Source organism: Notothenia rossii (genome assembly GCF_949606895.1).
Source record: "Notothenia rossii genome assembly, chromosome: 4".
NCBI lineage: Eukaryota > Metazoa > Chordata > Actinopteri > Perciformes > Nototheniidae > Notothenia > Notothenia rossii.
In genome coordinates, this window is record NC_136902.1 from 73,954,566 (window position 1) to 73,982,077 (window position 27,512).

At 40.3% G+C, this 27,512-nt stretch overlaps 1 protein-coding gene across 1 annotated transcript in view; it reads right to left on the minus strand.

Moving 5' to 3' along the window:
• Positions 1-27,512, minus strand: part of arhgap32a (Rho GTPase activating protein 32a) — a 33,030-nt gene that overhangs the window by 3,285 nt on the left and 2,233 nt on the right. Inside the window, exons 2-21 of the mRNA XM_079676574.1 lie at positions 22,191-22,304; positions 20,405-20,510; positions 18,962-19,053; positions 18,616-18,700; positions 12,729-12,815; positions 12,126-12,263; positions 11,903-11,995; positions 11,053-11,175; positions 6,053-6,130; positions 5,301-5,382; positions 5,034-5,183; positions 4,357-4,459; positions 3,672-3,816; positions 3,241-3,323; positions 2,497-2,604; positions 2,178-2,323; positions 1,876-2,089; positions 1,110-1,258; positions 927-1,001; positions 152-823 (exon numbers count right to left, since the gene is read on the minus strand). Coding sequence (XP_079532700.1) covers positions 152-823; positions 927-1,001; positions 1,110-1,258; positions 1,876-2,089; positions 2,178-2,323; positions 2,497-2,604; positions 3,241-3,323; positions 3,672-3,816; positions 4,357-4,459; positions 5,034-5,183; positions 5,301-5,382; positions 6,053-6,130; positions 11,053-11,175; positions 11,903-11,995; positions 12,126-12,263; positions 12,729-12,815; positions 18,616-18,700; positions 18,962-19,053; positions 20,405-20,510; positions 22,191-22,279 — 2,818 coding nt within the window. The 5' untranslated portion in view covers positions 22,280-22,304. The remainder of the gene's footprint in view (positions 1-151; positions 824-926; positions 1,002-1,109; positions 1,259-1,875; positions 2,090-2,177; positions 2,324-2,496; positions 2,605-3,240; positions 3,324-3,671; positions 3,817-4,356; positions 4,460-5,033; positions 5,184-5,300; positions 5,383-6,052; positions 6,131-11,052; positions 11,176-11,902; positions 11,996-12,125; positions 12,264-12,728; positions 12,816-18,615; positions 18,701-18,961; positions 19,054-20,404; positions 20,511-22,190; positions 22,305-27,512) is intronic.

Sequence of the window (27,512 nt, forward strand, 5' to 3'; positions counted from 1 at the left end):
GTATGACAGGACAAACAAAGCTATGGTAACACATGATGGGACAAGACACAAAAGCTTTCATAAGAAACTACAGAATGCATTAATATTTAAATAATAATATATTATTACGTGTTTAATATTATGTATTATGTTAAAGAGGAGTGGTACTAACCTGGATCAGGGAGGTTCTGTGCAGGCTGACTGAGGTCGGTCAGGGCTGAAGCCTGGCTTGCCATGCTGAGTGGGCTGCAGTGTGGGTAGGCGGCTCTCAGCTCCTTGCCATCTGCCAGAGGAGCTTCACGCTTTTCCACTGGGGGAGAAGAAGAAGGAAGAGGTGGAGGAAAGGAGGAGGCCTTCTGAACATCTGCCTGGGTCTTAAATGATTTCTTTTTGAGTTTAGGAGAGAGCTGCTTGGAGGTAACCTTCTTCCTACCTTTACCAATAACTGGGCAAATATCTGGAGAATGATAGCCCCTTATGTTGTTGTTAGGAGAAGAGATGTGTTCTTCACTGGAACACACTGCACTCTTCCTCAATTTATTTCCGTCTTTGTTGCGTTGCAGCCCAGGCGTTGCAGAGGCTGGACTGCACTGAAAAGACATGGGGTCAAAGTCCAAACTATAGATGCCGGCAGCTGGCGGACAAAGATCGAGATCGTCCTCCTGTTGTGAAGGTGAAACACACGCTGCAGTGCGGACATGATCAGCACCATTATAACTCCCATTCAGGGGGTGGGGCCTGTAGTCGTCTTTAGTTCTGGAGTTTTGTACATTGTCTCTACAGTCACCGGAAAGGGCCTCACTAGTAGAACGAGGTCTGCGAGGGCGGTAACTCGGGGGATCCCCTGGGATGGAAACAAGCACATAAACATTTTTGACTGAATCTGATTTGATCACATACATACAGATTATATAAACAGCGTGTAGTTTGCAAAGTGTAAAAGTTACCTTCCACAGTGTGCAAAGAGGTGAGAGATTCCTCACTTTTGGTTGAGCGCAATGTGCCGCAGTCTCCTCTTCCACCTGCAAATGTATCAGAGCAATACAAATGAATACTTACCAGCTCTAAAAATAACATTTTCAACACATTAAAGTGTCAAGATTAACTTGGTAAAGGGAGGGATAACTAACCTGGCAGTGCAAGGCTCTTTATCTCGTTAGGCTCGCTGGGGTGTCGCTTCAGTTTACGTTTGGACACAGAGTGGGACTTGCCCAGGTGGAAAAATGAAAGCCAGTTCCCCACAGGAGACTTCTTAGCCTTAACAGGAGGTCGCTTGAAGCTACACACAAAGAAAATAATCTTCAACACTTGCTGTTTTGTCTGAAAGAGTGCAGCCTTAAACACAGCCATGAATAACGACAATCTAAAAACACTGGAGGCGTGTGGTGCAACCCCACTGCAGTCAGCATTTCGTTGTGTCCCTGGGCAAGACACTTCACCCCAAATTGCTCCTGTGGGGATTGCCCACAGTATTAAGTATGTAAGTCGCTTTGGATAAAAGCGTCTAACAATTGACATGTAATGTAATGTAACTAAACATTAGGTGCTCATTCTAACAATTAATTTGTACGCATCTTCAAATACTGTAAATTATACAAACCATTCTAAATGCAGAAAAAACACAACATCGGTCTTGTGCATGGGCTTTTGCTTAAGCAATAACTTACATGATTAATAAAGTTAAACAGAAATCGTTCAAAAAAAAAGTAAAATCTTTACAGGTTTACCTGATGTACTAATCGATTCATTGACTAATTAAGCATCCAGTCACATGCTCTACACCAAACATCACCATAAACAATTAAAATCACAAATGATGTTTACTCATGCTCGTGTAGCAGAATAATTGATATGATCAATAAAAAGGGGGGACGGTTCAGGCGTGTCATTGATTACCTCTCCATCGGGAGTTCGATGACTGTGTGGAACTTGCCGAGCAGAGCTCCGGGTCCCTCACCAACCTCGATGTAGTCACTCTGGGTGAGGGAGGGGGTGGTGGCCGGGGACCCCAGCTGTGACTGATTGCGAGCCTGGGCCTCCTCCAGAGACAGTAGCTTTGTGGATGGGGAGCATACCATCAGGGACTTGGGTCTGGCTAAAGTGTTGTTACCTGAAAGAAAAGGTGTTTAAAGTGTGTCAGAGGAACTTTTAACCTCAGAACAGATGCCACATGTCACTTTGTTTCTGATTTGCCCTACCTGTGCTTTCACGTATTATGGAGTTGAGTTTAGCGCTGAAGAGAGCCTCAGTGTTGTTGAGAATGAACTCCACCACAACAGATTGGATTCGCACCTCCATGAACGCAGCTGTGCCGCTAAAACAGGCAGACTCGATCTGTCTGGACCTAAAACACAGTGACAGAAAATGACAACCTATTTCACAGCTCTGGACCATTGGAGACATGCCCCAGTTTACTGTCACAGAAACATGAGAATAAAACGGCACTCTGGGCGTGATCAGAGCCAGTTTAACAGTTTGCATGCAGCCATTTATCTGGAATAATAGTTCAAAAGTCACCTGAGAAGGTTAGGCGCCCAGACAATAGCCAGGTTTTTAGTGTGCATGTTAGTGATGGGGCTGAATGTTGCCAAGCGGGAGAGGTGTCGCATAAGGTACTCCAGAGTCCTGTAGGCAATACAATGCAAATGTTCATATTTGGGTCATAGGGTAAATCAATCCATAGCCCCCATCATACATTTTAAGTGCTTTACAGATGCCTGACAAACTACAAATAGGAATAAGGGTGGACAATAATAAAATGAACAATGCACACAAGTTAAGTAAAAATACAAATAAAACAGCCTGGAATAAAAACGAAATCATTAAGATAGAATAAATATACAAAACTTAAGGACTAGAAAATAAGGGTTGATAAGAAAAGAGTAAACAAATAATACAGTTTTACAATTAAAATACAATAAACCACCATTAACACTGTTATCCCGCTTAGCATCAGCAGGTTAAGTTTAGTGCATCTTAGAAAAAGCATGATAAAAATACTTTTTAAGTAATGCCAATGCACAGCAGGGATGTCATGCTGGACTGATCAGACTTGCATTATATTTATTCAAAGCCAACTTTCACATCTCTGAGCAGAACATTTGATTTGGTTCAGACATAAAAAGAAACTGATAGAGTGGCAGATCAACACAATTTAAATGTGCATCACAGCATTGACAGTTCTAAAAAAGGGAACGCTGTACCAAAACATACAATAACACTTCAGGCCACCAGGGTGCATCTGTGAGCTTCAAACCTGACCTGTAGTGAGGAGGAGGCAGCTGCTGGATGACATTGTGGATTTTGACCAGCCTCTCTTCATCTGAGGCTGCAGACACGGCCTCCTGTGAAGATAAAACGCACATCACTGAGGCTGATAATCACAGCTGCTCTAACAGTCCCACACTGGTTTTCCCTTTTATATTCAGAGCAGCCAGTGTTTGGCCTCACTTTATCTACTATTCTGTTTTAACATGCACATCCCCTGCTGTTCCTAGAAAGCTAACAATAATGCAATGACCCCATTTTTAGCAGCACTTCAAACTGAACAAAAAATGTTTCATTGTTTCTCCAGCTCTTTGATCATAACTGGGTAAATGGATATCTGTCCCCAGCAGCTTTTTCTCTCCTTCCATTGTCATATCTATCCCAAGCATAAGTCCCTGCCCCAGTTTCACAGCTCTGGGTCTTACTGAGAATCTTTCGTAGAGCTGGTAGGTGAGCAGAGGGTTGGGCAGCTCTCTGAAGTACAGCTTGCAGAGGGAGCCCACTGAGTGAATATCCTGCCTGTAGGCTTCCTTGCTCAGGTCTGGGATCTGTTCTGAGTCAAACTCATGCCTAGACAAAGACAGAAAGAAAAGTAATACATAGGACAGCGTGGGAGTCATCTCACTGACCATCTGTCAGTATGAAAGCACAACAACAAAATAAATAATATCAGCTACTTTCGACAAGGTTTGTGCTCCAAAGCGAAAAACGTTCCTCCACAAACAAAACATAAAGTAAATGTAACACTGAGGCGGAGCATGTAAGAAACCACTTCCTTGTAAACTGAAGCAATTTTTTGGGTGAGAAAATTCCCTTGATTGGCTGTCAACACCACACTCGTTTTCGAGCCTCCCATTTGATCAACTAATGAGCTGGTTTCATGAATTCCTTCTGGCAAACATAAAATAAATGAGAAAATCATTTCAACCTTCAAAGCTGCACAACTTGAAGGAAATTGTATTTTAGAACAAGCAACTCCAAAACAACACTTGGAAAACGGTGTCTTTCATGTTGATTGTGAACTTGCAGAAGTTAACACTATTTTATTGATACCTTCTGCACATTTGGCTACAATTTCTAATCAATACAAAGTACAAAATGGGGACCAACCTCAGTTTCTGGATGTTGGAGGAGATCCCAGACAGTCTGTAGATTCCATCCACGACTCCATGTTTCTCTATGAATTCAGCACAGCTCTTCACCACCTGCGGGACTACAGGAGACAGAAGAGAGTCATGAGTCTGCAACATGAACCAATGTTAAAATGAATTCATCATTCAATACACCTGGGTAGAAGCAAACTTTGAAAGTTAAGAACTTGTTGCATCTAGAGTTGATTTACCTTATGTTTCCTCTTAACAGGAAGAATGGTGAAAATATGAGAGAAATGAGAATGTTGCAGCATGTTGTATGAAAGTGTCAGAGGAACGCATGTAGCTTTAATCCAATATTCTGTTTATCATGACAACATTAATGATTGAACTTGACGGGGGCTTCTGCTCTAACAGGCAGTTCAACAGAGGTTTGAAAATACAGAGATAAAGACACAGCTTTTGGCCAATCTACACGAATCTATGCAAAAGACAGCACCTCTTGCTGGCAGGTTTTTACCACCACCGACTCATTTCACATCAAACATCCCAGCAATGTATCACAAATCCCTCATACAGGCAGCAGACTCACTGGCTAATCCCTTCTCCGGATATTTACGAGTGTGAACTGCCGGCAGGTAAGAATTACACGATAGAGTAGGGGGGAAAAGAGGAGCCATTGTAGGAATAATTTACCCTCATGTCCGGAGTTGTGGAGATATTCCCCCAGGTCGCAGCCGAACACTCTCTCTCTGAGGATACCGCGCTGCCGCAGCTTCTGGGGCGTCGGGCGAGACTTCATAAAGGTCCTCAGAAACGTGACCAGCTTCCCATGCTTCTTACACACTGATTAAGAAGACACATAAACATATAACAGCCACTTTAAATCAATCTGTCTCACATCCTCAATGCAAGTGTTAAATAAATCATCATACAGAGGGTGGGACACACAGTGAAGAGTACCTGGCTTCGGCACGGAGCTTTGAACACCGGGGGGAATCTTGTCATTTATCAGCTCCACACAGTCGCAGGGGAAGAAACCAACCTGCAGGTAGAGAGAAGGGGATAAACAGGGAAAAAACAGGAGGCAGAGCTGGGGAGAAACTATACATTTAAAAGGACCAGTGGGGGTGTTTGGTGCTGAGGCAGACTGTAGCAGGGTGAAGGTTCAGAAATAGGTCAGTAGGCATGAGGGTACAAGCGGCCTCAGGCTGAGAACAGCTGGTTTACGTTCCTATTGTTCAAAGCATCTCAGGGGGTGGTCACATAAATGTATGCTATAGCTTACCCTGCCTATAATATATGAAATAACTTGACCATAAGCTGATGCTTAATAATGTGTTAAGATCTAATATATCAGCTTAATCCTCTTCTTCCTCCTTATCTAACAACAGGGGATCAGGGAGGTATAAAGGCCAACAGCTTTTAGCAGAACCTTAGCTCAATTTTTCTATAAAGTTTCCCATCAGGCTGTGTTTGCCCCCATATTACCATTCCAATCCAATCTATAGGATTTCAAATCATCCCCTCTCATACCAAAGCCCATCCACACATTGATTCATTGGGAAACACATCACAAGTGAGGCTTAAGATCCCGATCTCTGTTTCACTGTGAATTTAATCACTATGGTTTCATCACAGGAAGAGCAGAAAAAGTTGTTCTTTCAATGCACTCATAAAACCTAATTGTGAATGCAGCACAGCAGATGATTTACCTGGAATCCATGTTTCCCTCTCCACCAGCCTGTGTCTTCTTTGGGAGGCATATCTATGACAGACACAATGTCCCCCACCTGGGCCAGGGTTTGGTGATGAGAATAAAGTGTGATCACAGCTGAGCACATCAGGATCAGACATATACATACTGAAAGCAAAACATCTAGTACAAATATGTATGGTCGAAGATGAAAAAAGGATTGATTAATGCAAGATTACAGTATGTTGTTTTATATACAACCCTGTCTCCTAAAAATTACGTTCCCACAGAACTAAACTGCATTCTCAATTACGTTCAGCTAGAAACGTATTTTCTCCCACGTTACGTTCCTTATGAACGTATCTCAAATACGTTTATTTTCTACATATCTTTGCTATTTATTGTCTTGCTTATGATAATGATAAGTCATAAATCATAGTTATAAATATCATTTTAGAGAACACATTTTAAATCAGTAGGCGGGGCTGTAATTTTGCCAGCTGTTACTCTCATGAGAGAGGCAGAAAATAATAGTTTTAACATGCCAAAAAGCTGCTGTGTCGTTTATTGTATCTCAAACATTAAAACAAATCCAGAGTTACGTGTTTCTGTACTTCCTCTAAAGGCCCAGATACACGGGCCCGAAATTGGCAGTAAATGGGAGTTGGGCCGAACATGAGCGTGGGCACGCCCTATTCGGAGTGGTGTGCGCCGCACCGTCGGGTCTTTTCTGCCGACCTGACGCCCTTTCTTGCCGATTCGTCGGGAACACCACCGGAAGTTGGACAAAGGGATAACACTGATTGGCTTTTCAGCTAGCGAATCAGTGCATGAGAAGCGTTAACGGAAGTAAGGGAGGTAAACAAATGATTTAAAATTGAAGATGGAACACACACGGACGGCTATTTCACCTCATCAGTTTATAGAGCTCCTGTTCGTTCATGTTTTCAATGGACGAGAGTGAAAATGGAAAGAAAAACGCTGTTTGTTTATATCACAGTCTGTTCTTCTTCTCTGTCTTCCAGTTGTTCCGGTTGTTGCCTCTTTTGAATGATGAATACACACTACCGCCGCCTGCTGGTAAGGAGAGTTATTGCCACTCACGCATACGCAGTTCATACGTGCTCGGCTCGGATTTGCGGTGTGTTCCAGTGCGCGAAGTCGGCAAATACGCAGGAGAGTCCGGCGACGCAACAGTCGGTGTCGGCGTCGGCCACTTCTCAGGTGACTGCCCGGTGTATCTGGGCCTTTGAGCATGGGCAAGCCCTATTCGGAGTGGTGTGCGCCGCACTGTCGGGTCTTTTCTGCCGATCTGACGCCTTTTCTTGCCGATTCAACATGTTGAATCGGCGTCGGGAACACCACCGGAAGTCGGACAAAGGGATAACACTGATTGGCTTTTCAGCTAGCGAATCAGTGCATGAGAAGCGTTAACGGAAGTGAGGGAGGTAAACAAATGATTTAAAATGGAAGATGGAACACACACGGACGGCTATTTCACCTCATCGGTTTATAGAGCTCCTGTTCGTTCAGGTTTTCAATGGACGAGAGTGAAAATGGAAAGAAAAACGCTATTTGTTGTTTGTTTATATCACGGAGTCTGTTCTTCTTCTCTGTCTTCCAGTTGTTCCGGTTGTTGCCTCTTTTGAATGATAAATACACACTACCGCCGCCTGCTGGTAAGGAGAGTTATTGCCACTCACGCATACGCGCAGTTCATACGTGCTCGGCTCGGATTTGCGGTGTGTTCCAGTGCGCAAAGTCGGCAAATACGCAGGAGAGTCCGGCGACGCAACAGTCGGCGTCAGCGACTTCTCAGGTGACTGGCCGGTGTATCTGGGCCTTTAGAAGAAAGGACAGTAAAAGAAGATCTCTGTGGCTTCAGGCTTGATCGCTATTCAAATGACAGCGTTGGTTTCCCCAAAAGTGGGCGGGGCTGTAAAATGACGTAGATTTTACTCTCATATATTATTCAAAACCATTCTATTTATTCTAACGTAAATTGTATGCCAGTGTTTTATCTTTTTATTTATTTGTTTTTATTTTAAATCTTATAATGTCGGACTTTTTTTCCTGTCTGTGAGGAAAATAAATGTGGTCAGAGCCTCAAAATACTGAAATCTGTATTTTTTTATATCTTTTTTTCCTTCTAATTTGTTATTCTTTTCTAAATAACACACTGTTATTTACTCATCAGTAACACACAATTATCCTTGTTTTTATTTATTCGTTTAATTCTATAATCTTGGGCTTTTTAGCATGCTTTTTAGCCGTAAATAAAGTCACCGGAAACAGGCGTAGGCCTATAAGGGACATTTCGAGCGATACACACCACAAACCCACTGAACTAATTACCCAAGATCCTCAGCTTGAAGCTCGTTGATTGGATGTTTTAGCCGCAATGCATGTTGGGATATAATGTTAATTATGATATCCGAAAACATTTAAAAAAAAAATTAATAATACTTTATTCCGAGTGTTCTTGCTTTTCTCTTTGGAAGTCATCCCATAACTGCATTGTAATACACGGTTCGGCTGCATTAAATATTACCCATCTGCCGTAGTTCTCTATTTATAGAGCCCTGATTAGAAGACGTTTGGACAAACTGGAGAACTTCCGCCAAAACTGAATAAGTGACGTGGATCAAAAATATATCAACAATTAAACAACATCTTGCATTTCTTTTCACAAAATACGTCTCCTTGCAGTATCAATAGCAATTCGGCTGACTTTTATATTTGATCCAATTGGTAGATAGGCTATACACCATAACGGTGCACAGCTGATAGAAAAGGACTTGTAGTTTTTAAAGATATTACTAATTTTCTTTGAATATTAGAATGTAAATACCGAGTTGAGAGAATAGTCAGGGGTTTTGGGTGATGGGAGACACATCTATGGAATCACAATTGGAATAGCTTACCATTAAATGACGGATATACCTTTCTGTCTGTGATGTTTTACAAATCAGATATTAATGTGTAGAAGTAAAACATGAGAAATAGTATAGCAATATCCTGTAAAATTATGTAAAAATATGAATAAAACTAGTAAACTACACACCTTCAGATGTTATACATACAGTGTCCTACAATAATAATACAAAGTTATTATTAGTATGCTATGTGTACCTTGTGTGCACCGCCTAGTGGTTAAAGCATGTTATTGAATTAGTTTTGTTGAATAATGTTATTTTTGTTGAATAATGTTACTTGATTAAAAAAATATTAAGAGTGCATACTTACATAGGGGGAAAGTAGAAGGTCAATGATAGAAATATAGAATATAAATAATCAAGAAGATACTGTAAGTGATCTCTACAATAAAACAGTTTAGTGCTGGATTTACAAAGGTATTAATAGGAGGAGGTGCAAAACAGACAAACTAATTAACCTTTATTAACACATTAAAGAATACTTTAGGTTAAGGTCTTCTTTCAAATAAGAAAAAAGCTTTGAGGGTATCTACAGATAGATATATTAAGCCTGACAAAGTACTTAACGTCTAATATATTGCTTTCCTGCAATGTTAACTATGTTGAAGCACTTATTTTAACCGATATTATACACATTAATTATACTCTTACGTATGTAGATAGTATAAGAAATGTGCAGAATATGACAGTTTAATGGTGGAGGTATACACACATATTGATAGATGTCTTGTAATGCACTGTTGCATAACTACACTGTTTTGTATATGATATGTCAATAAACCTTAGGAAATCTTGAAAGGGATGTGCAAAATAGCAATTATATACAGTTTTTAATTAACTATTAGTAGAGAATAACGAGTAATTAATATACTTTAGAGATCTGCAGATAAATGTTTAGTCTTCTCAAGCACCAACTATCAAATATCTCCTGATTGTTGGCACTTGACAATCACCTTCCCTGAATTTTACTCAGGTGTAACTAAAGTCTGATTTAAGGTTTGTTTATATTTCACATCATTAATCAGAATCTGCAAAGTAACTAAAATAAATGTAGTGGAGTAAAAATACCAGGTTAACCTCTGAATTGTAGTGGAGTAGAATTACAAAGTAACAATGAGCTGTCATGTGGGTATATATTAATGCTGCCCATTATGGACACAAGCGATTTTCACCCATTTAGTAATTACATGTTTTAAATTTGTACACACCAATTTGTTTCCTATCGCCTAAACCTCCAGGGCTGTACACAGTTTAATACTGTCACCTTCTAATTTTGGGAAAACCGAAAACTACTTTTAAAACTACAATTCCCAGTAGAGACGTGCCATAGAGAACATGTTGCGAAACACAATAGCCAGCATGTGTAGTTCTGGGGGGGCGTTCGAGTCCAGTTTTGAATAGTCTGCCGTGGTTTCGTTCCATTTCAAAGAGCTTGACGCTCGGTGTAACCTTTGCGCACTGCCACTCCAACATCCAATCCCAGAGCTTGAAGATTAATCACGGGGTTTGCCAACGGGACTGTAGTCCCAAACGATAGCTGGGGATTATGGGTAGTGTAGTGTCTTCGGCCATCCTAAACTGATTTTTTTTTCGGATATCATATCGCATTAACAACACCACATCTGGCGTCACAGAGATCTTCTGTTACTGTCCTTTCTTCTTAGAGGAAGTACGGAAACACGTAACTCTGTATTTGTTTTAATGTTTGAGGTGCAATAAAACTATTATTTTCTGCCTCGCTCATGAGAGTAACAGCTGGCGAAATTACAGCCTCGCCTACTGATTTCACATGTGTGCTCTAAAATGATATTTATAAATGACTATTATCATTATTATAAGCAAGACAATAAATGGCAAAGATATGTAGAAAATAAACGTATTTAAGAGACTTTCATAAGAAATGTAACGTGGGAGAAAATATGTTTCTAGAAGATATGTAGAAAATAAACGTATTTCAGATACGTTCATAACGAACGTAACGTGGGAAAAAATATGTTTCTAGCCAAACGTAATTGATAATGCAGTTTAGTTCTGTGGGAACGTAATTTTTAGGAGACAGGGTTGTTTATATAAGAGAGGTTACCTCAAAGGTCAACTCGTCCGTGGCCTGGGCGGTGTAGCGTTTGGTGACGTGGGCGGCAGCGATGGCAGGGACATTGATTGAGGCTTCTTCAGACACTAACAAATGGTTCCCCTTGTTTTCGATCTGTAAAAAACAACATAAGCAACATTTAAAGTAATGCATTTTTACGGAGTTAGACATGTTGGCCAAACTTAGCGGAGGGAGAAGCGGCTGCTCTTGCTCTATTTTAATGGAAGGAGGGATATACTGTAAATATCACGTGTAGCAAAAGTATATTTTACAGAAGTATGTTTTTTTTGGGTGTATTTTACCTGGTACTTACTTCTGGCTTGCCTAGCCCATCATACAATCATATTGGGTTGGATTTTGTAAGTAAAACACACTGATGCAGCAGTAATTTCCCCAAAGAACAGACAACATGTTTTCACATTCTAGTCAAATTGTATAAATCGCATCACAGCTTATCACATGGCACCTTTCAAGCCAACTTCCTTCCATCTATGACTACATGTTTTACACTTAGTTTTTGAGCTCATTTACATGCACACAAACCTATAAAACATATTATTACAGGAAAGGGTAAAACCCAAAAGCATAATCGGGCTCCTTTCAGTAGTAAAGTCAAGTCCTTCACTCTTTGATAATTTCCTTTACATAGCCCCTGAAATTCATACATTATTTTACCAGCTGAAAATGGGCAAACAACTTTCTTCCCAAAAATATGCAAATGTTGCTTTAACCAATCTGTTTGAATATTAAAGTCAATATTAAATATTGATGTCACTTAATGGGGTTAAAATGTAGAGAGTGAATAACTGATATGAAGAGCAAACAGCTGATAAGAAGATACCTCCATCCATGTTAGCACTGGTCCACAGTTGATCTTGTTGTCAGCAATGGCGGAGAATCTGGACAGGTAGGTGGCCAGCATCTTGGTTACAGACTGAATAAAGACAAGATTATCAAGATTTAATAAAAGTCTGGCAATTTAGGAGCAATTTTCCACACTTCATGTAACAGAACAGACTAATTTCATGAGTGATCAGAGATACTGGAGTTAAACTATGTGATACCTCAACAGTTTCCTTTAATGTGTCGTATCGTGGCAGCTCTGTGAGCTGGGAGTAACGCCGATCATAGATACACAAGTGCAGATGTTTGTCCAGCACCCGAAAGTCTTCATAGGACCTGGTTACCAGCCAGTTACGACCCTGACAAAAGAGACAAAAATAAACTTTTGTAAGATTGAGTGGAGAAAGCTAGTTTCAGTTATTTTCCGAAATTAGTCCAGTGATACTAAACTTGTCCTCAATAGGGTGCATTCCAAAAGTTTTTCAAATTCACATCAAAATAAATTGATTCCCATGGGATTTTTTGTTATTACTGTAAATGTAAAAGTAGTTTTCTGCTGTAAAATATCTGGCTGGACTGTCATACAGGCCAAGTGTCAATAGTTGTACCAAGTTTTATGTTAAGTTATTAAGTGAGTTAATATTAAAATAAAGATTTAAGGAAAGATGGGCCTTAAAATGTTTATTTATTTTATCTGAAACATTACATTTGTTCTTTTGACAACTGGCCCCTGACTTCCTGACGTTTGCAAAAAGGCCCATCAGGCAGAGCAAGTTGTGTGTCTCTGTTGGAGTCTATAATACAAATGCAGTATATAATACTACCTGGCAAGTGACCTGGACCAGAAACACAGGCTCTTTGGAATCCTGACCAGCCTTCGGTCCTTCAATCTGCCCCTCTGCGAAGGCCAACTGGGACCGGAGAATAAAATAGAGAGACAGAGGCGTCAGTAGTGAGAGGGCCTACACTTTAAATAATGGATGCTTATAATACAACAACCTCTTAGCATGTGACCTGCTATACAAGAGGAACACCGTGTCCAAACTCCATTTTCCATTAAATAGTAAAAACACTTTTATACTGAGCAGCACAAATACAGTAATAAAGAACAACGGGAAGTAATGCCTGAAAAAAGATTAAAATATCATGAATGTGCCAGCCTTCATGATAGCGTTTATTTGGGAAATATTCTGGTATTTCATCTGCAACCAACATAGCTATGATTTATATTATCACCTCATCAAAAATCCTGCAGTATGACATATATAATGCATAAACTGCCAGCTAAAAATCAGCGCTGGGTGGCAGTGTAGATTTAGCACAGATTTCTATAGTATATGACCCAAAATTGAGAAGATCAAAGCCTTGCAGGAGTTTGGGAATAAATTGATAGACATTACTGTAGAAGAGACTTCAAAGGCCTTGGAAGCTAAGGGAAGTTTTGGTTATTTATAACTGTAAGAAACTCATCCACATAGTCTGTTACACAACACACAGCGACCTAGTTACTGCTCAACAGTAATACAGCAAACCAGACTGACAAACACAGAATGAGACATTTGTTCTGAAAAAGGTCATGTTGGAAGAGCTCTAATTCTCTGCAAGGATTTGTATAAAATGATAGCATGAGCTAAGCGCTTGAATTAAGGACTGAAGGGGGTCAGGAGGGCAAAGGCATGATGGGTAGCAGGATCACACAGAGAACTACAGATCAGCAAAGATCCTTTTTGCATAGAAAAAAACATTAGCTTGATACAAATTAAAATAATAAAAGCAAAAATCAAAAAGTTTGCACTGAAAGCATGCTGAGCATCACTTCCTCTGCGCACACTTTCAAGAGTACACCTTTCAAAATAAGACATGCTAACACAGCTCAGATATCAGGCGGTGCCTGCATTAGCTCATATATTTACATACAATCTGGCCCCAGAAGAACAAATTAATACACACAAATCCCCCACGTTTGGGTTACCTGCCACTAAGGCATCTCAGATATCCATCCGCGGCTGGAGGAAGTGTCTCTCTCTTTGTGTGCAGCCGCAGTCCTGGACCTCGGTGAGCTCCTCCAACAACAGAAAGGTTGGCTGAGGGGCAGCAGAGTTTAAATGCTGCTCCTTACTCGCCTGTGTGCCGTCCCCTGCCACCTTAAATTGCTCATTCCCAGAGCGTTGGATCACCATGCGCTTACTGCTCTATTCAAAGCAGAAAATATTTAAAAGATGATGCTTGCCACAGTGTGTCTTACCCCCCTTCCTACCCCCCTCTTTCCATCTCTCCCCCCTCCTCCCTCTCCTGTACTCTGACTCCGTCGCCCTCCCCCCCTCTCTAACAAGTCTCGTCTCTCCAGCGACAAAGGGGGGGGGGGGGGGCGTTAAATGGGCTCGACCGGCACACATAAATGCACATGCTCGTCGATCATAAGGAGGGGAAGCTGCACGGGATAGATAGACAACCCTCTTTCTTTTCAAATCATTCGTTCCACTCTCAAGGCGAGACTGGGGCTAATCTGGAGAGAAATCAGTCGGGAAGCATTCTGCTGTCCTTGTGCTACTCTGCGATTAAGAAACATGAGACTGATCACTACCCTCCCTTTCTCCCGCCACAGTCTGTGAACCCAGATGCAGGCAAATGCATCATGGGATATGCAACAAGAAAGAAAAAGTCATCCCTTGCTTAGACCAAGTAGAAACATTTAACAATAATAACAGAGATAGATGTGATCGCAGAGTCCACTGAGTAAATGTGTGTGCAGACGGCTCTCAGTGTCAGTGAGTCCCCAGACTAATATTTCTCTTCCAGCTCGGCTTCTCTTCTTTTTTTCTTTTCAAGGTCACTGAAACGGTGGTGCTGCTTTACTAGCCTCTACTCTACTGATGGAGCCATCACATCATGGCATGGCAACCACAGCAGGACGTTTACACAACAGAGACAGAGAGAGCTTCCTGGGACTTAAGTCCCATCCAGTCCGCCACACTGTCCATTAACCCTGCATGTGGGGCTTCAGCCCCTCTGCGTGCATGCACTGCTCATGCTCTCTTTCTGTGTTAATCTCCATTGGCAGCTTTTGTTTTTTTTAGAGAGACTACTGCTGCACTCTGCTGGCAACCAACCTGAACAGCACTGATGTTTAACCAGGGCGGACCAAGAAAAAAGCTATGGAAATTTTTATTTTTTTGCATTTTCTTATCAAATAAGCACAAACACATTTTTTTTTGTTGACTCACCACACAGTTTTGTTTTTATGAGCCTCTACCAAATGGTCGAACTGGCCTTCTATGATAAAAGTAATCATCATATACAGTACAGTATTTTTATGCATCAAACTCAAATAAAACAAACTCTTTTATGGAAAATGAGCAATATATACAACCAGATATATTCATAAAAGATAATAAATTATAATTGTAAAAAAAATAAAATGGAAAAAGTAATCTAAAGTGTTTTTCATGATAAAAAAAAGACTTAATGTATATGCTGAATTGGCCTAACAGGAAACCACTGGCCGAACAGCACATGTCCATATCCTGTGTTGGTCTAACTTGCTCATCTGTGTGCAATTTTGGGCTGAATCCCATGCATGAAAGGTGCTATATAAAATATTATCACTCTTTCACTCTGAGACACATAAGGCAGTACTAGATTTAGTAATATTACCATGAATCTAGCCATTTATTTACCATATTTTATTGGAAAACATCTCTGAAACTCTGAAAAAGTCATATTGCTAGCTTACCATAAAAGGCCAATTAGACCGATTGGTTGAGCATATTTTCAAAAAAATAATTACACCCTTGTTAAAACTTTTTTTGTGCATCAAGTTATCTAATTATGTTCAGTCAGTGCCCTGCCACTAAAATATGTCAAAAAGGATATGGTTACCTTACAAAAGTTGACCAAAAAGAGTGATTTCTTCAGCAGTGATTTTTAGCATTGCCAACTTTCTCAGTTGAAGCTAGCTGAAGGGCATTCTGTTTGAACCACAGTGACATCTAGAGGTTGTTTTGTGCATAACATGTCAACCAAAGGGTAGAGCTGGCTGAATCAGATGGAGTTCAACTTTTTTTTTTTTTTTTTCAACAAGATATCAAGACGCGAAATGTGCTCTAACAAATGGTGGTGCTGGCAGTTAAAGGGTTAACAGCCACTTCCACACACACAAGTGAACAACTACTAGTGCTTCACTGTGTCTAATAAACTTAAATATTGTTCTTAGACTACAAGTCCAAATCATGTGTTGGCTGGTGAGGGTAGTTATATCCAGGGGTGCACATAACTGGTACGCAGGTAGGCATGCGCGGCAAAAAATTGAAATGCGTAACGTCACTTTTGTCACTGCACGCCTTTGCAGAACACATATTTCGTCTACACGTGTTTCTTTTCAACACTCAATGGAGTAAACTACTGTCAAAAACACCAAAATATATTAGGCCAAAATCTCCCGACGAGCCGCGCAGGCCATGCCCGACGGACCTCTGAAGCTTTTACAGGAGGGAGAGGCTTAGATCACTGAACAACAGAGTTCATAAACGGGGTTGTTGTTAACGTCGGTATGAACAACAGAATTGTACCAATACTACGTCAACTGGCTGCAGAGGGAGACTCCCTTGTGCACATGCTGTGCCCTGCGCACACACTGGAGAACTGCGCAAAATCAGCTGATCACAAAGTTCACGCGCTGTGGTCAAGCTGCTGCAGTTTTATTTACAACAAGGTGGAGCAAAACCAATCACACAGGTGCAAACTTAGATTGTTAATGGAAGAGTTTGAAATCAGACAGAGGTGGAAGAAGTACTCAGCTCTTGTGTAGGAATTCAAAATGTTACTCAAGTAAAGTAGAAAAGTCTTATCATCAAAATATAGTTAAAGTACCAAAAGTAAAAGTAGTGATTGTGCTGATTGGTCCACTTCAGAATAATATATATGATATGTTTTATAATTATTAAAGTGTTATCAAAGCTGGTAAAGGTGCAGCTAGTTTGAATGACTTTGTATACTGCAGGGTAGCTTCTGAATTTACTCCAGGTGGAACTAAAGTTTGATTTAAGAGTTGATTATATTTTACATCATTAATCCAAATCTGTAAAGTAAGTAAAGGTATTAAATAAATGTAGTGGAGTAAAAGTACACCCTTTACCTCTGAACTGTAGTGGAGTAGAAGTACGAAGTAGCCTCAAATAGAAATACTCAAGTAAAGTACAAATATCTCAAAATTGTACCCAAGTACAGTACTTGAATAACTGTACTTAGTAACTTCCCACATCTGAAATCAGATATGATTTCAAGTCATGTGATAATTTCTTAGTATTTGATCCTTCAACTTGGCCTCGGGAAATGTAAGGACTTCACAGTTTTGGCAACACGTTTAGAAGAAAGCAAATTGGAGGCTTAAACCGGGACAGAGAGGTGCATCTGCAGCATCTTCATCATCTACCATGCAAGAAGAGGAACTAGAGGACAGTGAAGGAGACACTGAGGAGGACAGTGAGGAAGACTGCACTTATTAACACCACACTTCGTAAAAAGTTATGTGCACCCCTGGGTATAGCCATAATACATTAAGTGCATGAACACAAAAACATTTTGCTTGTGCAGTTTTTTCTCAATTTACTAGTTAAAACAAACAAAAAAACATAAAAAGTCAGCACCCATGCTAATGGCACTGTGATAAATGCTAATTCAGTATGCTAACCTACTAACAATGACTGACATGCTGGTGTTTAACAGGTATGATGTTACCCATGTTTACCAACTTAGTTTGGCATGGATGTGTGCTAACAGTTGCTAATAAAACCAAAAATACAGCTAAAGGGTGATCGGACTGTTTCTTGTTTTACAGCTCTCTTAAAAAAAATGTAACAACTCATCCAGAGGAGAACATATGTAACCAAACTTCATGACAATCCAATAAAATAGTTATGGACACATTTTTACTACTAACCACACCTCATGGTGGAACTAAAGGAACAGCCAGTGGATCTTCACAATCATTAGCATTCATCTTCTGGTATCTATCCAATGGTTGTTGGGATATTTCCAAATCACACACAGACAGAGTGCATTGACATTCCCAGAGCTCTGTCTCAATCAGATCTAAAATACCCCCAAAAGGTTTGCATACAGTATTATGCAAGTAGTTTGGAATGTCGAATTCACCTCCAACTGCATGTAAGTGTAAGAACACATTCTCACAATCCTTTTGGTGTTACCCGAACATGTTTTGATTTTCAAAATGAGTCATCGTCTCCAGCTGACATCATGACTAAATATGATGTCATGTTGAGTCAGACTAATAAGGCTGGATCCCAGGTTTACAGGTCTGACGAGTCTGACATTAATATACTCTAATGCGAAGGATTAACACGCTGATCATGGCTTTAATAGGAATGGGACTTATTACGTCTCTCACATTGAAAACAAAATGATTTATCCGTGATTGGGTATTATTCTTGACAAATGAATATGTCAAATCTCCTAATTAAACTGACAAACTAAGCTGTGATGTGGCATTTCAGGACAAATAAGGAAAATGCAATAAACAGAGTCTAAGGAAAGAGAAACAGGCATATTGATTTGACTGCCACATTGCATTTCAAGAGTGATGCATTTCAGGAGCAATTCACCAAAGTGGCCACTGTACTTGGGCCAAAAACTCAATTACTAAACAAAGTAATTCTCTGCTGAAGAAGTCACAGTGTAAGTATTTTTTCTCACCTGAATGTTGCCAAAGTCAACAGTCTCATAGTGGAAATGAGCACACTCTGCCAACGTGGGGAAGTGACCTCTGGGGAACGTAAGCCTAAAAACACACAGCACAACAGTCCCTCATCAGTATTCAACACAGTGACACCATGGTGGAGAGAAAAGCAAAGCTAAGCAAAAGAGGGAGAAGAAAGAGAGATTAGGCCAATGTGTGAGGGAACAGGGTTAGAGAGGCAGCGGGCTGACTCGTCTGTCTCTGCCGCGCCCGTCATTTATTAGGTCCTCATTTCACTGGCCTGGATAACAGCCCTGTTTTACAGCCCATAATAGCTTCGACACTGTCACAGGGAGCACCTACTTCTTCATGTTCTTGACCTTCATGCTAGCTGTGCTAACACAGGAGCGCAGGAGGGGCTCGGATGGGTGCTCTTTTATGTCATCAGTCCTCACCTGCCAAACAGAGAGAGAACACGTCAAAGAGTTTCAGTCAGTCACTGTACACATGATGGAGATGGGTAGCCACAACTGATGATGTTGATCACTTTGAAACATATGTTGTGCTGCAAAAAACACAAACTTAGAAGCCTGACATGACAAAACAACATGTGTAAATGAGTTGTACATCTTTGTCTTTGTGATGCTAATGCTATTATGCTTATGTTACCTTCTTACCATGTTATGCTAATGCTATCTTTTGCTTAGTTAAGCTCTAATAAAATGTTGTACTTATGTTTGTTTACGTCATCCATTGCAACTACAATGTAAGCTACGCTTTTATGTTGCGCTAAAATTATGCTATATCTTTCATATTATACTATTGGTTTAATGCAATTTTTTGCTTTTGTATATTCATTTTGAGTTATGCTAAGCAATGCAACTGGTCAATATATTTGTTTCCATTATTCTAATATATTAATGCCATGATCATTTATGTTGGGCTATTTCATGCTTACTGTATGTCATACTGGATTGTAAAGCTATTATTATGGTATACATGTTATGTCAGATATTATTCATGCTCTATTATGCAATGTTATAGTATATAGGGCAGGTCATTATTCAATAGAAATTGTAATAATGTTATTATAACTGTATACATTTTATTTATGGTTGTGTTTTTTTTTTTTTACTGTTTTTAGTTTTGACTGTTTTTGATAGATGGGGAGGATGATATATAATTAGAAAATGAAAGGGTACATGCATAAAAACGAATAGGCTATCTGGTGTGCTGAACGTACACTCGTCCAAGAGACTTGAATTCTAAAAGCTGGAGGGTAATGCCTTTACAGAGAAGAAGATATAAAGAAAGAGCGCTGTGCAGGATATTAACATTAAACTGGAGTAACCAGAAGTGAACTGAAGGGAAGGGGAGATTATATGACTGGTCTGTTATCATATTTTCATATCGCATTTGCCTTTAGCCCTTCTCCCAAACATCACCTCCATCTCAACCTGAAGGTGGGACATCCTTTAATGTTACACCCGTTTTCACCCTCATAAATGTGACTACTGACTCTCACATGAGTGCCATGTGACCAACTGTAGGTAACCTCATGGTGTGAATCACCTACACAAATTACACAGCTTCAAGAATGTGTGTCTGATGAGTCAGAGTGTGTGTGTGTGTGTGTGTGTGTGTGTGTGTGTGTGTGTGTGTGTGTGTGTGTGTGTGTGTGTGTGTGTGTGTGTGTGTGTGTGTGTGTGTGTGTGTGTGTGTGTGTGTGTGTGTGTGTGTGTGTGTGTGTGTGTGTGTGTGTGTGTGTGTGTGTGTGTGTGTGTGTGTGTGTGTGTGTGTGTGTACCATGGCAGTGGATGTCTCTTGTGGCTGTTTCTCCTCTGGAGGATTATTGTTGGTGGCTGTAGGTAAGGCATCATCTTTGTCCTGGTCAGCAGACGGTAGGCCGTCTCTACAGAAACATACAATAGTTAAAACAAGAAAGGTGGCATGACGTAATGCTAACATCCATGTACTCTGGGATCTTCATATAAGATTTGCAGTTTTTAAATAAATACACCAGAGGGAGCAAGTGAGGGGAGATGATTTCAAAATCTCTGGCCAGTGCTCAAATCATGACATCGCACAGGCATGGCCAAAACAACATGTTGTATTAGGTCGTTGGTGTATGAACCTTTAATACTGAGAGAAAAAGACACCTATAAAACACAATACATTCTTTACAATCAGATCTAGATGGGAACAGTTCCTTCATACAGAGGGAAATGTGTGGCATCTCTCACTACTGAAGGGTCAACAGAAAGCCTTGGTGTCTTTTGTATTGGCTCAAAAAAAGAAAAGCTCATCTATTCATCTATTCAGAGAGCCATAAAGGCAATCCAACCACAAGGGAGTGCTACACAAAAACCTCACTTGAAATGTGACTCAATGCATACAGGATAGGAGGGTAAGGTTCGTTTAGCTAAACTTTTATGAGCAACTAAGAGGGAAAAGAGACAGGCCTTGGATTAGTCACAGTGATTCAGTGTGATGAGATCAGGACATGAGACACTGTGTCATTTATGAAATCCACAGTGACAGAGCTAATAACAGAGTTTCAATTTAAAATAATAGGTAATGCAGTAAGCTTTGGACGTAATGTAACGTTAGACACACAGTTTTCTTCCCTTTCTGTTCTACTCTGCAAAACAGGGTCAGGTTTAAGGCTCATCAGACTACTCCTACTTGTATTCATCTCATTCAAAGGCAAAAACACTCACACAAACATACACTTCATGGTTTTAAATATATATCTGTTAGGGCAGGGGTCTGCAACCTGCGGCTCCGGAGCCGCATGCGGCTCTTTAAGCCCTCTACTCTGGTTCCCTTGAGTTTAGACAAAAATAAGAAGGAAGTAAAATACAAATATTTGTAGGACTATTTATATTTTGATGCACGGTTGAAAATGTTTCGTATTTTGAGGTGATACTGTGACACATGAACATTTTTAAAAACGGTTTTAATTAGGTCAACTAAAATATTCGTCACATCCTGCTACGGTCTCGCACCAGCGCCTTTTCTTGCAGGCGAATAACCTGACCCCCGGCTCGATGAGCGAACTATGGACAAATAAAAGAAAAGAAAAGTATCGGAGGAACACAGGGTTTAATTCTGCGTGGTTGGAGTTATATGCTTTCACAGCAAACAATGCTGGCTTACCGGTATATTTGATATGTGGAGAGAAGTTGTCAAAGGTGCTGCGGCCTTTACGTATTGGAGGAAAAACAAGGAAGAGGAAGACAGCTAACGATGTTCAGTTATAATTACGTCACAACTATTTTTAGGGTGCGTGCAGCTATAGGTTTGATTTATTTTAAAGTAGGCCTGTGTATTTTTTTTTATTCTCCTTATACGAGTTCTTTTTTTCTTATTAGAGGTAAACAGTTTTCTATAATGTAATAAATAATACATGCAAACAAACTGTAGTTTTTTTTTATGATACAATAATATATACAACGTTATAGGCTATCAAGCTATCAAATATGTTTTGCGGCTCCAGACTAAATAAATGTGTGGAACAGGGGGCAAAATGGCTCTTTTGGTCAAAAAGGTTGCAGACCCCTGTGTTAGGGTATGAAACGCTCCTACTCACCCTTCAAGGACGTCACCACTTCCTGGTTCACCCTGGGTTCCTGAGGCAGCATTCTCAATCACCGCGGCAACCACACATCCTGCCTCCATGATGCTGCCTGACTGCAACAGCGCGCTGTACAGAGACAAGTAGGAAGGAGAGGAGAGAGTGAGGGAGGGTGGGCGTTAGAGAATATGGGAGGATGGGAGGAAGAGTCCGATGCAATGAATTCGCCACACGACAACCCCACTTGGGGATGCAGCGTGTGTGACTCTCAAGGCTACAATCCACTGAGCCCAGACTGTAATCTGCGATGACATCATACTAGAGTGCCGGGAGTTGCTACAGTGATAATGCATTTCAGACTGCAAATTCATAGGATGGTTTCACAAGAACATCAGATCTCCTTTTAGCGTAGATGGCACTGACATGTTTTAGCTTGAAACCAAACAGACTCATATCTTACTCCGCAAGCAAATGTCAAGATTGTCATTGCAACTCCAGGACATGTCCAGGTTTAGGGTGCTTATTATTTTGGACATATTTATTCTGGTGCTTTTTCAGATTTGTTTCCAGTCTATATATATGTGCACTACATATGTGTATATTAACAACAGGACATCTGAGTTAGCACCCCTCAGTCCAGTCAGGCGTTCTCCCAAATAATACAAGGCAAAGATGTACATTCCTTACCCATTTAACGCTAGCTAAAATGTTTCTATAGAAATGGAACAATCCAAAATGGGTCAAGAAATCTAGGATCTGTTATTTTTGCCCTTTGGTAGAAGTCACAAGCTTGAAATATGCAAAGATAAAAAAGATCGTATTTATGCAGGTCTCCCTTGAAAAAGAGATCAATGATCTCAAGGGATGCACCTGGGTAAATAAAGGCTTGAAAATATTATTTTTTAGGTATTTAGTTAGACATAAGACAAGTGTTTCCAGCCAGACAGAAAACAGCTTAATTTATGAGAGCTGCTTGCGCCTCATCCTCCTCAGTGAGTGGGAGATGGAGAGAGAAAGAGAGAAGAGAGAGTACTCCGAGAAAAAATAAATACTGAAGCTATTTTTAGACGTCTGTAAAATATATAATTATTTTCTATTCTAAGAATTAAAGAAAGTATTTAACATGAACATTTGATTGCCATGTTTTTATCATTTTGTTTCATTATTTAGAATTTACCAGAATGCAGGAAACATAGTTCCTCAAATTATTTGGGGGGAGGGCCTTCAAACCACTGGCGCTGTTTTACAAAATCCTCCCTACTTTTTTTGTCTCAAGTTTGGCAAGTATGCCCACATAGAGAGAGCATTCAACCTAATCTGAGCATGGGGTACTTGTACTTTTTACTAGTCCTTTTATTAGAGATGTGTCTGTGACTGTTTGTTTTTAGAGTGTGTCAGGATGGATCCCTTGTCTTTTTCTCTGCAAACAAAATCTACCTACGGGTACAAATAAAGAACCTGACCTGAACCTGAACCTGAACCTACATGCCGTTGAACTGTGAAAATAAACTGGAGACACCATCAGGAAAGAAAAAACATGTTAGCTCCTCACAGAACGCTCAGATTTCAACAGTAGTGCTACCACTGAGCACATGAGGCAAATTCCTAAATATGGTTCCATTTAATAAATTGCTGCAATCTAACTGGCATAAAGAAAACCAGGGGGCATGTAGTTCTATTTCACATGAAGTACTACATATATAGACGAACACATTTTGTTTTGTTTTGAACAGACAGCTTTGTCAAGTCAGCTACATTACCATATTCCTTGATATACCACAACAAAAACAGTCTACATATTACACAAAAAAAGTATTCAGATATTGCCTTCCCTTGTGTTTTTGGAAACACATTTCTACATTTCCTTGAATCCATGAGAATACTGAGACAACCCCTATCACTTCCACTCTTTACACATCTCTATTATCACTACGCCTATATTTATGTAGTGTAAACAAAGCGAACGAATATCCTGATGAAGTGAAACTAGACTCTTCCTAACGTCAACAATCATTGGGGCATGTAGGCAGAAAAAAGGCCTCTCCTATCACCTCTAAGGTTTTGCCACATCATTAAAATAATCCCTCCAATTAACAGGAGGCTGTTTTAACTCTTCCCTAAGCAGGTCTTAACTAGTAGATTCATGGCCACTGCTGCAGTGGCAGTTTCCCACCAGCCCCTCTGGCTCGTAGCCTCACTGAGTTGCTGTTGACTGACTTCCACAAAACCTCCTGACTCAGCAGAATGTGAGCAGGCAGGAACACAAGGCATACCGGTCTCTACTCTATCTCTCTCATGCTGTATCTCCTCTATAGTAGACACCATAACCTTGCCAAAGGAGAGCCAACATATTACACAGAGAGCAATTTAATGTATTGTTGAGAAGAGTTACATTGGGTGCTGTTTTAAACAGTGAGGGTCATTAGGGTGGAGCGGTATTTGGCAAGTCATATTTCAATGAGAGGTGTGTCACCAAATGATACAGAACTGGAAGCATTAGGAGTAAAATGAAGCGTGACTAGGACACCAGAAAAACAAAGCTGTGCCGCACAGTCATCCAATAATTGTGTAAAAAGTATGTATTTTAAAATGTGGTGCTTAAGGAGGGCAGAGATTCCTAGCAGCAAATCATAAAAAAATGTTACATGGTACACAGTACAATGCCTGACCTTGCTGATTGTTCCACATCAGACATCAGTGAGTCTTTCAAGTGAAGGAACATGATGTACTTCACTTTGCAGAGGAGGCTGGCTAGCTGCAAGCATTAAAAGCTGCCTGCCTGCCTGCCTGCCTGCCTGCCTGCCTGCCTGCCTGCCTGCCTGCCTGCCTGCCTGCCTGCCTGCCTGCCTGCCTGCCTGCCTGCCTGCCTGCCTGCCTGCCACAAATTGGTTGAACCTACAGTACTGACACTTTGTGCTGCATCATAGGCGGTAAAAATAGAACAATGTCAAACCAGGACACAAAAAAAGATACCGGTTTAATGTTATTATACATGTAGAATAAACTGTGAATAGGGTAGAAATCATCCTTATACAACCTCCCTAACAGTCACATACAAACACATTAAGAAAAAACTGTTCATCTACCTGTCACACTTTAAGGGAGAGGCGTTGTTCTGAAGTCAGGAGACAGAAGCAGCACAGAAGGATGTTGCCCTGGTATCCAATGGCCTACATGGCGCTTTTCAAGAAAATAGGGCAGCCTACACAATCTTGCACACTGTTTATGAAACCGTTATCAGCAAGTGTCTTGACATGAAGAATGGCTGCCTACATATTTGGAGCTACAAACCCACAGCAGATGAATCTTAGTGAGTCACTGCCTCCCTCACATAATGAGGAGGGAGGAAGTAACACTGAGAAGAAGGACATCTGCCATTTCACATCTTTTCTATTGGTGTTAAACAACATGTCTAATCCAAACCGAAATCAACATATAACACATACACAGTATACTGTAATTATATACCTATTTCGGAGATTTAGGACACACATGTTGTTTAAGCTGTAATTGACACACATTACCGAGCCACTTTAGTTAGCTGATTAAAGACATAATTGTGTCAAATAAAGATGTGAGTCATAATAAAGCTGTTTTGTCATTATCTCCATTGTCTCATAGCGAAATACCAAATGCAAGTATTTGAAAAAGATGAGGAATTTAGTTGCAAACTTGTCTACAGTATGAGTCCAAAGCCAGGAACTGCTGTACCTTGAAGTGTTAAAGGTCCCCTCGTATACTGTTTTTCATCAATATATTATAGGTCTCAGTTATATACAAAATTTGTCTCTGAAATGTTTGGCTGAAATACCAAACATCCCGTAATCCCCTCTGTTTCAGCCCTGTTTCAAAAGTGCTGATTCTCTGTCTGTTACTTAGATGAAAATAAGGAGCCACTCCCCTCTGAGAGATATTTGGTTAAAAAGAACACAATGGTGCTCTAGGAGGAGATTCAGGTGATAAGGTGGGGGGGGCTTACCTTGGTTGGTGATTGGCTAATGAAAATCGTCATGACATCATAAAGTGGCCAAAATGAGCTCATTTTCAGACAGGTTTTTATACAAATGGATCAGGACAAAAAGTGAGCAAATCTTTTTTCCTGAAGCTTTCAGAATCTCTTTACACAGAGGGGACACATGTTGATGTATAAAAGACATGAAAAAGTAGATTTTGCATAATAGGTCCCCTTTAAATCCTTATTTAAAAAAAGAACTAGACCTGCAATTAGGCTACTGATGTTTTGGCCACTTTTGAAACAACTGTAGACACTTTTTAGGAAAGAGTTTCTTATTATCACATACAGCAGTTACAGAGTATATGACATTATCATTTATTTACCATATTTGTGTCTAAATGAAGAAGGTGGTCTAATATTCACTTTTTTTAGCTTTGTTTGTTCTCGAATGAAACATCTGAGGGAAATCCCTATGTCTTTAGATGCAAAATAGTGAACAACTATAATACGCTACATTTAGAAGCTTCTTTCTAACTTTTTCAATCTGCTGTTTGGTGATAGGAAGTTAGCGTCTAGGAGGTGTCTAAGCTTAATTGCTGATATTACAAATGAAAGCTATGAGGGGGAACAAATACAGTAAAGTTGTGCACTGGAAAACCAAAACAATGGGCTGAAAGACACTACGAAGCTCAAAAAACTGTGGGGAACTGAGGTTTAATTCAGTTTAGTTTATTTGTTTATAGTGTCGTGGACAGTCCCCATAGATCAACTGTCACAAAAAACAGTAAATGGGGAAGCTTTAGCAAACATTGCTAATTTTCAGCTGTTGTCCCCAGCCAGATGATAATGGACACCCTTAAAATCACAATACATCAACAGGTCCAATGATAATTATCAAAACAAGTAATCCCTTTGAGTACACTAAGTCATGTGGTCAATTACCAATATAAAAACAAGAATAGCAGCAGCTTTAACTGCATCCTCATGTCTGGATTTTGATGCAGCTTAACCATACTGTAAACAAACATCGTCTCCCTCAGGGATGAGACAGGCCAGTGTAAAGTTGGTTTCATGCTCTCATTCTGAGCTCTGGAATGCAGACAACACTAGCCAGAGAGGCGCAGTGGAGAAAGGCTCTTGGTTGCCATGGTAACCTCTCTCCGGTCCATCGTGACTTGAAGCTCCATCCAGACTGAGGATGAGTTAACAAGGCGAGGGAAAATCAAGCCTGTGAGCAACCTTTGACCATAAGCTTTGACACATCCTCTCCATCGTCATCGTCACCAACCACAATCTGCCCGAGCCAATGACATAGCTGCTAGCACAATGATGATGCCACTCCCTCAGGAAGAGCACACTGCAACCATTTTTTTTTTAAATAA